Source organism: Octopus bimaculoides, chromosome 9 (genome assembly GCF_046866305.1).
Source record: "Octopus bimaculoides isolate indiv1 chromosome 9, ASM4686630v1, whole genome shotgun sequence".
In the NCBI taxonomy this organism is placed as follows: Eukaryota; Metazoa; Mollusca; class Cephalopoda; order Octopoda; family Octopodidae; genus Octopus; species Octopus bimaculoides.
Genome location: NC_142936.1, coordinates 35,243,098 through 35,257,128, shown reverse-complemented (window position 1 = coordinate 35,257,128; position 14,031 = coordinate 35,243,098). Strand labels below are relative to the sequence as shown.

General features: G+C 33.5%; 1 protein-coding gene across 3 annotated transcripts in view; it reads left to right on the top strand.

Annotated features, from left to right (window-relative positions):
* The window catches only part of LOC106877132 (V-type proton ATPase 116 kDa subunit a 1), a 103,478-nt gene extending 89,950 nt beyond the window's left edge, over window positions 1–13,528 (top strand). For 2 of the 3 annotated variants that reach the window (XM_089357418.1, XM_089357416.1), the window contains exons 15-17: window positions 9,182–9,302; window positions 10,836–11,007; window positions 12,843–13,528. In XM_089357418.1, coding sequence (XP_089213544.1) covers window positions 9,182–9,302; window positions 10,836–11,007; window positions 12,843–12,936 — 387 coding nt within the window. In that variant the 3' untranslated portion in view covers window positions 12,937–13,528. Of the gene's footprint in view, window positions 1–1,535; window positions 1,581–9,181; window positions 9,303–10,835; window positions 11,008–12,842 lie in introns of all 3 variants that reach the window. The other variant, XM_089357417.1, reaches the window with a different exon arrangement.
* The last annotated feature ends 503 nt before the right edge of the window (window positions 13,529–14,031 follow it).

Below are 14,031 nucleotides of genomic sequence, written 5' to 3'. Positions count from 1 at the left end.
AAATGAACTGAGAGAGAAGCTGGGTATAAGTGGAATAAAATGTAGAATATAATAGAGAAAACTGCAATAGTGTGGACTGGTGATTGATGGATGTTAAGAATGACTGTTGGATAAAGAAGTGCCAAGTCCAACTGGAAGGAACCAGTGGTAGGAGAAAACATGAGAAGTGGAATCTGGTCTCAAGAGACTGAACTTAATGAATGAGATGACAAAGGACTGCAACAGTCTATATAAGCAGGAATAAATAAATGGATGGATGGACAGACAGATAGACATTACTGTTTGTAAGCAAAAGGATGAGTCACAACTTATAGATTTGCAGGCCCACTGAAACCAAAGAGGTGCTAATGTTCCACTTAACTGTCAACACCTGCAGGAAAAACATGAGCTAGAAGCTGACATTCTAGGGAGAAAGGGCTTGGGGTAGTGATTAATGGAGAGCCTGAGAAAGTTGAACAAAACATGAGTGATGAAGCAGAGAGAAAGATGTGGGAGCAATACTTCACTGTGAGTTTCATCTAAGCTTTGTTGAATGTCAGTAATCATTTGGGTTTAAAGTATTTTCTGGCTCTGAAGAAAAGTGTCAGTGTTTGAGATAGTTTCACCTGCCATTAGTTATGTTAAGGATATGCTTTCACTTGGAGAAATCCTTGGTAATAGTGAGGCCTAACATTTAAAGTGATTGTGAAAATGCTCTGGTTGTTTAAGTGGGGTATGATACAATGATGTTTTTTTTTATATAAGTAGTGCTTAGATTTTTTTTTATATAATAAAATAGAAAAAGATTATCATGCCCCCATGGGCATTTGCTTTCAAGATCTCTGTTCAAGAAATTAGTTCATGTTTGGCATGTGGTATCTAGATTGCATGGTTGAGGAATGTTAGCAAAGATTGAAAAATAGTAAGAATAAATGGATGTATATAAAGAAGAGACTGAAAGTTAAAACTAAACCTTGGGGTATACCAGAGCTGACAGAGTGTAGAATAGAAACAGCTCCATCAGCATATGTCACAATAGTGCATTCTGGTAGCAAGCTATCAGTTATTCAGTATTGATATATATGATTTTTGATAGCTTTCTAAATTTTATACAACACAATTTTTCTCTTTTCCATCATCTGGACACAGCTGTTAGACATGTTATTTTATAGAACCCTCCATAATTGCTGTTGTTTAGTTCCAAGTCAGTCCTGACTAAGGCCTGTGGTTAATAACATTCCACCTATGACCATCCTGTCATTTTCCAAACATAGTGTAGTTTAGAGTGTAATTTGAGGGAGATTTGTTTACTATTTTTAGCAGGTGAAGTGACTATGTAAAGGATTCATTTGTGGTTTCATCTTCCACATTTATATTTGGTGAAACATATTTAAAATTTTAAAAGAAAAACATGGGGCAGACATGGACAAATGTTTGATAAAAATTCTCTGGCATCATATATATATTTAATGATTTCATTTTGGAATGTACAAACTTATGAATTACCCAGTTTTAGTGACCATTTCTTAAAATGTGTTTTGCTTCTGCACAACTAGGGGGTACACACTAGTGGAAATCCTGCCCCTGCTGTACCATTACAGGTAATTCTTGTTGAACTTATAGGTGTCTGATACCTTTATTTTAAATTATTATATGTCAGTACACTCTAATCGCTTTAGTAGTTGTATGACCAATAAACACTTTTGGCTACATATGCACCACCAAGCTTAATGCTATCACACTCCTTTCTCACAAACAAATGCTTCATATTTATTTATTTATTTATTCATGTATTTTTGTTATGCAATCCCCTTAAGATTATATGAATCAAACCAATTCCTGTAACCAAAAATTGCTTTGATTGCAAGAAACAAAATTCAGAATACTTTTATTGTTCAGAAAGTGTTAATTCATATTCACTTACTTTGTTACTGGTTTTAACCGCATTCTGTTGTGAGCCATCTGGGGTACTAACAATAACAAGGTAGAATTTACCTGGAATTTTGATTTATTCAAGTAGAATTAAATTTTCCTGTTAATATAGTGAAAATATGCCCCTAATTTTCTTTTATCCTTTTCCTTTTACCTTTAATTGGCATGGTTTCTATATAAATTTGCTTCTCTTCAGCATGCGTTTTACAATTTCTTATTGTAACCCAAATGCATCTGATGCTTGTTGTTGAATAGCTTCTTGTCAATTCTTTTTACATGGATTATTGTTCTGAAACAGTCAAATAAACCCTAAAATATTCTTCCTGTCTGATACACCTCGTGGAATCTTATTGTAAAGCCATTTCTTGTAACCATACTCAACCTCCTTATGCTATAGGGGTTGGCCCTCATAGAAAATATGGTTCTTACATTCAAGAAGGAAAGCATGAATATAACAGTAATGATAATGATCATAAAACATAACCTTTGATGATTGTTCTGTTCATGCTATGATGTGGATAAGGAGCTTTCTTACTTTGTATTGGTTACTACTAAAATTCATTCCATTGTAGAAAACTCGCTAATATCATAATTAAGAATCAATATTATAACATATCAAGAACTACTTTCTCATTAAGATCAGATTCATATTATGAACTTGTTACTTCAATTTATTGGTTATTCCTCCATGCATGTACATGTTAAAGTATATAAATTTGTGTTGAATTGTTTTCCATTCACTTGCAGTTATATTGTTCTTATCTTAAAGGCAACATCTAACCATAACCTAGATATTTATCTAAATTAGTGATAACAAGCAAGTCAATATTTGTTAGTTTTGGATTAGCCAAATCAGTACAGCACTGGACAAAATGCCTTGTGATATTTAGTTGCAGTGCTACTGCTGAAGTAAACTTTGCCCTTCTTCCTTCTGGAGTTATTAAATAAATTAGCAATGAAGTATAGGATTTGATTTACTCAACTATACTCCTTGCCAAAATGATGGCCTCATGCCAATGTTAAAAATGTATATTTTTTTATATATTAAGAAAATAAATTTTTAAAAATTATCTTTTGTTTAAGTTTGTGGGAATTTTTGAAATTGAATATTAGTATTTTGAAGAATTCATATCATTGCACGGTTGAATGAGTTTCTTTGAATACAGGGATTGATTTGGTAATATAACAGCTTAACAATGAAAGTCTCTAGAGAAAGACATGTTCACTGCTTGAGAAATTGTTGACATATTTCTCCAGCAGCTGAGAGACAAGACTTCTGTCTTTGAAACCAGGTTAATAACTAGAAAATTGTATGATGGAAGAAACAAAATGACTAGATCATATTTAAGCTGAAATTCTTAAAAGGAATTTATTTCTACACCCTCTTTTATTAACTAATATAGCCAATATACCCAATATCTGTACCACCTATACATCCAGCTATACTGTCATGTCTCTATTATTCCTCTCAGTTTTTGTATAGCAGCCATAGTTAATATTTAATCAAATTTTATTAGTAATAATATTATTTTAATCTTACTGTTTTATGCGATGACAACCCGTGGTAGTGTATTGTGTCAAGTGTTTGATTGGTATTTGTGTTTCATTTAGAGTTATGGCCAGACTTGATTAAGCAGTCTTTTAATCTGAATCTTTCCTGTTGTGACCATCCTGGTTTTTTTTTAAAAGACATTATAAGCATGGCTTTGTGAGTATAGAGTTGCTTCATAAGCATAGGAGTTCAGGTTCTAGTCCACTGTGTGACACTTTGAGCAGGTGTCTTCTATGGCCCTGGGCCAACCACTGCTTTCTAAGTGGAAACTGTAGGAAATGTGTGTGTGTGTTTATATGTGTCTAATAAAAACAGTCATTAGTAAGGGAATACTAATCTGGGCAAAATACTTTATGAGCTCTCTGTCCGTACACCAGGCTAACAATATTGTTTAGATTAGTAAAGAACTCTGCGTAGTCTTGTGGTAGAGTCTGAGGTTATAGCTTACTACCATTCTATATTGTAAATCTGTGGTTGTTCTCCAGTTATACTGGTTTTTACAGAGTAATATACAAGTCAAAGTATAAATAATGGTCATTACATATTTTTCTTTATTGCAGTTAATTTGACTTACAACATAGAACACAGAAGGAATGGTATAAGTATGGGGGTGGGGAAGTGAAAAGGGGCAATGAGAATCAGTATAAGGTAAATGAAAGATGGATAAAGAAGAAAGAGGAAGAGAAGTGATGGTTGTGAAGAAAAGAAAAGAAGAGAGGAAGAGAGGCATTCTATAGAAGAAGGGGCAGAGGATAGCCTGAAATTAAGGAAAGGACAGTCATAAAAACATTAGTGTTTGTAATTGGGTTATCACTCATGAAAATATTTATACCTTGTCTCATATATGTATGTGTGTGTGTGCATGTATGCATGTATGTATTTATATGTATGTGTGTATGCATGTATATATATATATATATGTATGTGTGTGTGTATATATATATATATATATATAGAGAGAGAGAGAGAGAGAGAGAGAGCATAAAAATAATAAGTTATCCTGGTGGATACCGTATTATCTCACAAATTGATATAGATGCTGGCTATCCACTACAATGGTCTAATTACATAGCACTTGAGTGGTTCTGTGTTCCTATTCAGTAGTGCAAATACTCCATGGAGTATATAATTGATAATGAAGAGGAGAGTGGTATTCAGGATGCTTGTTTGAATCAGTTCACTTTGAAAACATCATAAGTGATGGATCCTTGATGAAATTGCAGTGATTAGGATGCATAATTGCATACAGAGTAATGTGCAGTCAAAACATTTGTAGATCAGTGTTGTATATGCTGTAATATCTGGCAGTGTAGGTTATGGTCTACTCACCCATATAGTTAACCAGGTGGTACATGAAGGAGTCATACCCAATGACTGGTGTAGCAACACCATAGTCGACTGCTAGAAGGGTAAAGGTGACGCCTTAGAAATAATTACAGAGGTATCAAATTGTTGGATCAGGTGATAGAAGTTACAGAGAGGGTTATAGCCCAACTAATTAGGGAAAGAGTTAGTTTAGATGAGATACAGTTTTGTTTTGTGGCTAGACAGCTGCAGGAGAAATACCTAGCCAAAGCTAAACCTCTGTACTTGGGTTTTGTTGACATGGAAAAAGCCTTTGACAAGATCCCCTGATCCCTTATCCGGTGGTCAATGTGGAAACTAGGGATAGACAAGTGGTTGGTGAGAGCTGTACAAGCCATATACAGGGATGCTGTCAGTAAGGTGAAGGTTGGCAATGAATATAATGAAGAATTCAGGGTACAGGCAGAGGTTCATTAAGGATCAGTCCTCAGCCCCTTCTTGTTCATCACAGTCCTCCAGGCAATAATAGAGGAATTCAATACAGGCTACCCCTGTTCTTATAGCTGAATCACTACCAGAACTACAGAAGAAGTTTCAGGTGTGGCAGCAAGGTCTAGAATTGAAGGGCCTTAGATTTAACCCAGCAAAAACCAATATCTTAGTAAGTAGGAAAGCAGACAAATTACAAATCCCTTCAGGTAGACAGCCCTGCTCAATCTGTGGAAAAGGCATAGGTAGAAACTCCCTAAGATGTACCTAGTGTAAGCTTGGGACATATAAACAGTGCAGCAACATCAGAGGAAAGTTAACAGGGAGTATTCACCAAAAAAAGCTAATGGTATCAGTTTGGTGGTCCAGCACTGGTGTCATCCACTACAGCCTCATGAGACCTTGTAAGTCAATTACAGTGGATGTATACATCAACCAATTGGATGAGATGATGAGTGAACTTGCAATTAAACAATTGAGATTGGTCAATAGAGATATGTCAATTCTCTTGCAAGACAATGCTCAACCACATGTTGCACAAAGAACATTACTCAAGTTACAAGAACTGAACATGGAATTACTCTGTCATCCACCATATTCACCAGACCTTGTACCAATTGACTATCACATTTTCCAGGCATTGGACAACTTTTAGAAGATGCAAAAGCAGCCTTTCGTGATCTCATCACCTCTTGCTCTCCAGAATTCTTTGCTGCTGGCATAAATAAGCTACTGATAAAATGGCAAGATTGTGTTGATAATTTAGGTGCATACTTTGATTAACTGCATTGCTTTTTGTTGAGATAAAGTAAAATAAACTTTTAGTTCAAAATCGGACATGTCATTCTTAATGGCCTGATATATCATTGCTATTATGTTAAACTGTCAAATGTTCAAATTCTGCCAAATGCATTTTTTTCAATATTTATTTTTGCTTGTAGTAGCTGGTTCTTTTAGTCAAACTATCATATCTCCAGCTGCTTCAGATGCTAAGATATGAAAAAATTGTCAAAGTGTAGTACAACAGTTCTGCTATGGAAGGGTTAAACTTTTTTCATTTTCTGAAAAAGCAACATTTTTGACTTATGACACTTTTGCATAATAGCAACAATATATATATATATATATATATATATATATATATTGCAAATTGTGATGAGGTAGCGGAAGAGTTCATCTGAGCCAACAGTGCTTCTTACATTATGCTGAGCGGACAACTACTATATCAGCAGTGTGGAGATCTGTATGAAGAGAATAACTGCAACACATCCATAGGGGTGACATCCAAGTTTGTGCAATCAGCTAATGAAAGATTCACTATGACTTGAGCTCCCTATTCAAATTCATAATAATGGAATTGGATGGCATCAGAGAGCCATGGAAATCAATGAAAGCAGAAAAAGAGAAAATATGTGTGTGTGTACATGTATATATACATATATATGTATCTATGTACAGGGTGCGTAAAGTATTTGAGGACATACATTTTTTGGGTCATTGCTGCACTTTTTGCTAACTCAGTATAATCTTTATTTCTGAAAATAATTATGACAGACCTTCAGCTTATTCAAGAAATGAAGAGGCATGCTGTTATTGTGATTATAAAGGCTGAGATATTTAGAAATATCGTGATTTTTAAAAGGACTGAAGATGGAAACATATCACCAGTATCAAAGCATAGAAAGCATTTTAAAATTCTGAGATCATCAGAATACCTGAATTTATCCAGCAAGTTCAACAGACCATTGATTACAATCTAAGAAAGTCCATGAGGTCAATTACAAAAGATCTCCATGTATCAGAAGGAACAGTCAGAAATGTTGTCCACGAAGACATCATATATGAGACTTATATGATGAGGAAAGGTCAATCTATGTCCAAAAAAGCAAAAGAAAATCACCCCATCAGATCTAAAAGGCTCTTAAACAAACTGAAAAATCCAGCAGAGAAAAACTTTGACCAAGATCAACAAGTGTATGCATTGGCAGGCCATATGTGTTTCAGTGAGACTCTGCACTATCACACCTGGCTCTAGTAACACAGGAATAGATGGCTGAAAATTTTCATGATCACATAGCCCCTAACATTTGGCCTCCTAATTCCCCAGATCTCAATCCGTTGGACTATTACATGTGGAACATTGTTGAGAAAGAGGCCAATGAACATGCCCGTAACACCAAAGATTCTTTGAAAGCTGCTGTAGTCGGAGTAATGTCCAGAATGAACCAGGGCCACTTGATTCGAGCATGTAGATGCTTTAGATCTCATACAGAAGCAGTTGTTGAAGCTGAAGATGACTTTATTGAATAACATTATAGAAAAGACGGTTTATTTTTATCCTTGTAGCATGTTTTGATAAATAAAGTTATCTATTATTTTATGTCTGTTTTTTTTTTTTTATAAACATAAATCTGTCCTCAAATATCTTATGCACCCTGTATATACATATATGTATATGTTTGTATATATGTATGTGCATTCATATTGTCTGTGCATGATTGTCATATTTATATTCCCTGTTGACAGTTCATCCTGTTACTGTGTACTTTCAAAGACAAGCAAAACAAAAGATCCCTTACTTAAAAAACAAGTAACGCTTGATGACAGGAAGCATCCAGCTGCAAGATTTGCCTCAAATAATTTACCATTCAGCCTATACAAGCTTGGACAAACAAATGTAAAGGAATGAACAAGTGTATCTGGGGACTGTATTATCCTAAGCTGATAAGGTACCTCTTGGTGGAGGTTTCTAGCATCAAGTGACCTCGTAAAAGCCATTTTATTGGCTCACATTGGTACTTGCTTCACAGCTTGATAAATTGTTGTACAAATACAATTGAAGTGCATGCTGAAAATAAAACTAGAAAGTTCTAAGCAACATAGAAGTGGAGTAAACTTAACCATGGGTTGCCATTTCATTGCAGATCATCTCAAAATATAATTTGTATACTTTCTAGGTTGAAAAGTAACTGCCCTTTAATTACCATGATCCATTCATAATTCATATTATATAGTAGAATTGTCATCTAAACATTAATTTTTGCTGCATTTCTATCTAAGGCCATTATTGGTCAAAATTGACTGCATATCTGCTGCTGAGAAGATCCTCTCCATGCTATTGATGTTTTCCAAGGAAAGGCAAAGGTTGATATAGCTAGGTATCTGTGTTTTCCTAGTGAGCCCAGAACATAAGCTCAAATATATACCCACACCTGATTATACCCTTATTTACTTAGACTCAAACTGAATCCAATCATTTAAGGTTATTTAATTTGTCAGTCACTTGCTACTCCTTGCATTGCTAAGTAAAACAATTCTTAGTGTTTAAATAAGAAATATAAACGAATGTATACGTTCTTTTCTCCCATTTCCTTTGGAAATTCAAACAACCCTCATATTCCTTTATAAGTTTCTATTTACAGAAATGTTACAGGTAAGTATATCTACACTGCAATTAAGAAAGTTTTTCATAACAATTAGAAAAAAAAGTTCAACATGTATTATTTCTGCAAATTGAATCCTTATTTGTCATGCATGATTGCACATGAATATTTAGAGCTGAAAGCCAAGATAGGAAAAGTAGCATGTTGTTGTACGTAACAGTTTTTTTTTTTTTTTTTTTTAGTTTTAATTGTTGTATTTTGATGTTGTCAGTGTTGAGGATATCTGCCTATAATTGTATCCTTTTTTAACATAAAAATTAATTATAATTCTGCCAGAGATTATTTCTCTTTTTCTTTCATTAACTTCTTCATTTATTCATAAATAAAACTCAAAAAAATTAATAGTAACAATTTGTAAATTATAAGCTATCTGATTGCCTTCAGCTTAAAAATAAAATTATCACATAAGAAAATATGCTTTACATATTGGCTGTTTAAATGTTGTTTCTATGTATTTATGTATTCATTTGCCAATTTTCAGGACTTTGATTTTGCTGATACTCTGATTCATCAAGCTATCCATACCATTGAATATTCTTTAAGTTGTATTTCAAATACAGCTTCCTATCTTCGACTCTGGGCACTGAGCTTAGCTCATGCACGTGAGTGTTAATTTTGTTTCTTACATTTTACTGATATAACTGATATATTTCTGTCTATTGTTTCATTGAGTAGACATTAGTTTTAATGGATAATTCACACTAAACCTATGGACAGAGACCCTGAGAGTATTTTTATGTAGAGCAAGTATGTGTTTAATATGTCACTATATTTCTGTTCAGTGTTTCATTAAATATAATGTACAGTTTACATTAGATCCTTGGAAAGAGACCTAGAGAGTATCATTTTATAGAGCAATTCAAGGAAATGGTTTTATAACCTCAGTCCCTCTGGTCATGGACAACGCATAATTAAAGTCAAAATATCTTCAAATACTTCGACCACCCTGGTTACTTAACTGGTTATTTACAAAATTCTACTAAAACCCACATTGAAGTACTGTTGTACTTCCATACATCCTAAATAACATTTAAAAAATCCCCCAATACAGCTGTTTGATTGGTAATGGTTCAGTCATGAACAAGAATTAATCACTAACACAGTTATCCCCTTCTTTGTCTATTTATCACAGCAATTGCCTCTGCTCTTCTGAACTACCTGCATACCCTCTTCATCTGTTTCATCTTGTAGTGACCTACACCAAATGCCTTACCTAATCCTTACTCCTCACAATTATAATCCTCCAGGTTCAAATATTTTTCTTCTGAAAATGACTTATAGATTTTCAAGTTGAATATATTAATCTCACTAGCCTAGCAGGCTCTCCTTTGGTCACTTATAATAAATATTAATATAATATTTATCAATGTTATCTAGATTAGATAAATGTGATGATAATATATATGGGTGATAGCTGCACATACATTTAACCAATGTACCTTTTTATGTATTGTTGAAACAGAATTAAAAATTTTAATTTTAATGTAATTTTTCTATTTTAAAGTCTGTCATTATCATACTTTCTCTTCCTCACTAAATGGTTGCACATGTTGATGATTATTCCACCCCTTATCCTAACAGTGCAAGTGAAACCACTATTATTCTCTTAGCCCCACTTAGTTCCATTCATTATCATGATAATACCCCACTTGGTAGCAAAATTCACCACCACCTATTACTGTGATACTAAACTGAGGCAACCAATGTAAGGCCTCCCTCCTCCCTTAACAGACATAATACTATGCCTTTTACCTGCTCCAGCCTATGTTGGAGTATGCTATTATCTATTTTTCCTGTGATAAATTATGTATAAAAATTCTTTTAGTTTAAGTGGTAATAAAAATACTTGTTTTAGAGAACAGTAACTCTGAATATAAACTCAATGGTAAATAGAAGGATGAAGTGTCTAGTCCAGCTCACATGGTACAATCTCTGCTGCTGGTGCCATGGTAAAATGCATGCAGTGTACACTGTAAGACATACACAATACCACAGTTAATCAGTTTTTTTTTCTCTGTTGCTGTGTGTGCCAAAGGACATGAGATGAGATGGCCCATCTAGCCTTTACTAGCATTGAAAAATAGACATAAAAATACTGGCGTTGTTGTTTAATTATTCCTTATTTTTTATTTTAGAGTTGTCTGAAGTATTATGGACAATGGTGATGAGAAAAGCTTTAAGCCAGTCAGGTTATGGTGGAGTTATTATGACGTTTATGATATTTCCATTATGGGCAGTTCTCACTGTAGCAGTTTTATTGGTGATGGAAGGGTTATCAGCCTTCCTTCATGCACTTCGATTACATTGGTAAGGCAAATATTTATTATATTTTTCCATAATTTCTATTTCAGTAAGATTCTAATAACATAAATATATAAATTTAATGAATTCATTAACTTTGCAATTGTTTTTCATTTGAAAATGCTTAGTCTCCAAGCCACTAACCACACCCTTTATGAAAATGTTTAGTTTCCAAGCCACTAACCACACCCTTTATAAAACAAAAGTTTATATAGAGAAGTTCCTTATTAAGAGGTTAGCTATAAACTCAGTCAAATGTGGCTAGATTTCCTGCTAATTCAGCATTATAAAGTGGTGACAATGTTGCATGTTGTAGTGTTTAAGATGAAAGCAGAGTCAAAATAATATCTGATTTTTTATTATATTGTTGCTTGTATGTATGTTTACACACACACACACACACACACACACACACACACACACACATATATATATATATATATATATATACAGGGGTTGGACAAAATAATGGAAACACTTTAAAATTTCAAATAAATTAATTTTAATATGGAGTAGGACCACCTTTGGCAGTAATTACAGCTTGAATTCTATGAGGTATGGACTCGTACAAAGTTTGAATTGTTTCCAAAGGAATTTTTGTCCATTCTTCAGCTAAAACAGTCTCCAGTTCTTGTAGTGATGATGGTGGAGGATATCGACTCCTTATTTGTTTTTCTAAAATGCACCATAAATGTTCAATAATATTGAGATCTGAGGACTATGCTGACCAGATAAGATGTTCAACTTCACTGTTCCTCATGCCATTCAGTAACAACTTTAGCTGTGTGAATTGGTGCATTATCATCTTGAAAGATTGTTTCCCTCCGGAAACAGTTTTGCAACCATAGGATGAATTTGATCAGATAAAATGCTTAAATAGTCTTGACTATTAATTCTGCCATTAAGGGAAACCATTGGGCTGGTAGATTTCCGAGATATAACCCCCCCCCCCCCCCCGATCCTCTTTAACAGTTGGAAGATGGTAGTCTGGGTCAAATGCTTCTTTTGGCTGTCTCCACACGTATACTCAGCTGGTGATCAGAAATAAGGTAAAGGATGACTTGTCCAAGAAAATAACATTCTTCCACTGCTCTAGGGACCAATTCTGTAAGTTTTTACTGCACTCTAAATGCTTTGCAATGTTTGTTTTTGAAAGTAGTGGTTTTCTGATTGCAGCCCTCCTGTGAAATCCAGTTTTTGTGGAAACTGGGTTCTCGAAGTGGTCATTAAGCTCTGCAGTAATTTTGGGAGCTGTACTTTTGTGATCCTTTCTAACAATTCGCGTAAGAGTCCAACGGTCCCCATCTGAAAGTTTTGGTTTTCTTCCAGAGTTTTGGTTCGATGAGGAGGTTTTTCCCTCTTTCTCAAAGACTTTCATTACTTTTGAGACGATACTTCTTAATCCACCAAACATTTTGGCTGTTTTCATTAGGCTAGCGCCCGCCATACAAGCACCGACAATTTGACCTCCTTGAAAGTCTGATAGATCTGTCATTTTAATGAATTCTAATTACCTTTTTCTGATGATATCCGAAAAGAAACAGCAATTTTAGCAAAACATATTAAGCAACACCTATATTAAATGAAAAAACATAAAAATAAACAAGCTTTTGAGGGTTTTATAGATATTTCAAAATTATGATGCTAGGTATTTCCATTATTTTGCCTAATCCTGTATATATATATATATATATATATATATATATATACACACACACACACACACACACGTGCGCGCATTTATATGTTCATCATATTTTGTTGTCTTATTGTTTTTGACTTTATACTTATGTGTGCTCATATGTGTATATATTTATGTTTATTTTTTATTTTGTTTTCAGGGTTGAATTCCAGAACAAATTTTATCAAGGCTCTGGATATCTGTTTCAGCCATTCTCCTTTGAACACATTTTGGATTATGGAGGTGATGAATGAGCTATTACTATTGTAGTGCTGGGCCTTGTATCGTCGTCACAGATCCAGTAGTTGATATGCTGCTACTAAAATTAGTAACATACCCTCATGAATTGTTGTTGTTGCCATTGTTGTTATTCTTTCTCTTTTTTGGTTACAGTCATTCTTTCACTGCTGCATTTAAACAGTCACAGTAAAAAAAAATACTGATCTGATGTTTTCCCCTTAGATATTTATTCAATTAACATTATTAATTTGGGATTTTCATTAGTGATCAAATGTTTTAGAAATGAATTTGTTTTCTTTTTTCTTAACTCTTCACACCCGTAAATTATGAGAAAATACTTTAATTTCCAGAATATTTTTCATTAATATAGTTGTTAATAATGATGCAAAGGTCGGTAGTTGGCAGAATGATGAACAAGATAATTGTGTTATTTAGTTGTTACCTCCATGGAGGTGACTGCTTTTCCTCCTGGAGATGACTACTTTTCATTTTTCTTGGACAGTAATGTTTCAACAGTAATCCTAAACATTTGACATTGATCTCTTAGTCTACTAAAAAATATTTTTAATGTATTAGTCTGAATAAACTATGTGTAATACAAGTAAATTTTCTGAATGAATTTCAAGATATTTTCACAGTTATGTTAGATATAGTCTTGTTTCCACAATTTTATTTGTGCCACACATGGAAAACCGTTTTTCATTATTTCTCACACACATTAAGAAACTTAGTTTTCTTCATATAAAATCTTACTAATTTTGATTGTAAAACTTAGGGGTACATATGACTACATTTTACCACTTCAAATTTTGTGCTAAAATTCAAATTTAGTTTCAATTTGTACAGATGGTTAAATCATAATCTGGTAAAATAATAATTTTTGACTTCTATAATATAACAAACTATAATATTATATGATATATATATATATATATATATATATATATATATATATATATATATATATATATATGTATATATATATATATTTATATATCTATATATATAGAGAGAGTTGTACTTGGTTAGCAAGTGACTTGATCCATTCTTGAAATGGAAATAATTGCATTGTGTTTGTCATTTTTGCCATTTAAGCACAGACAAACAGT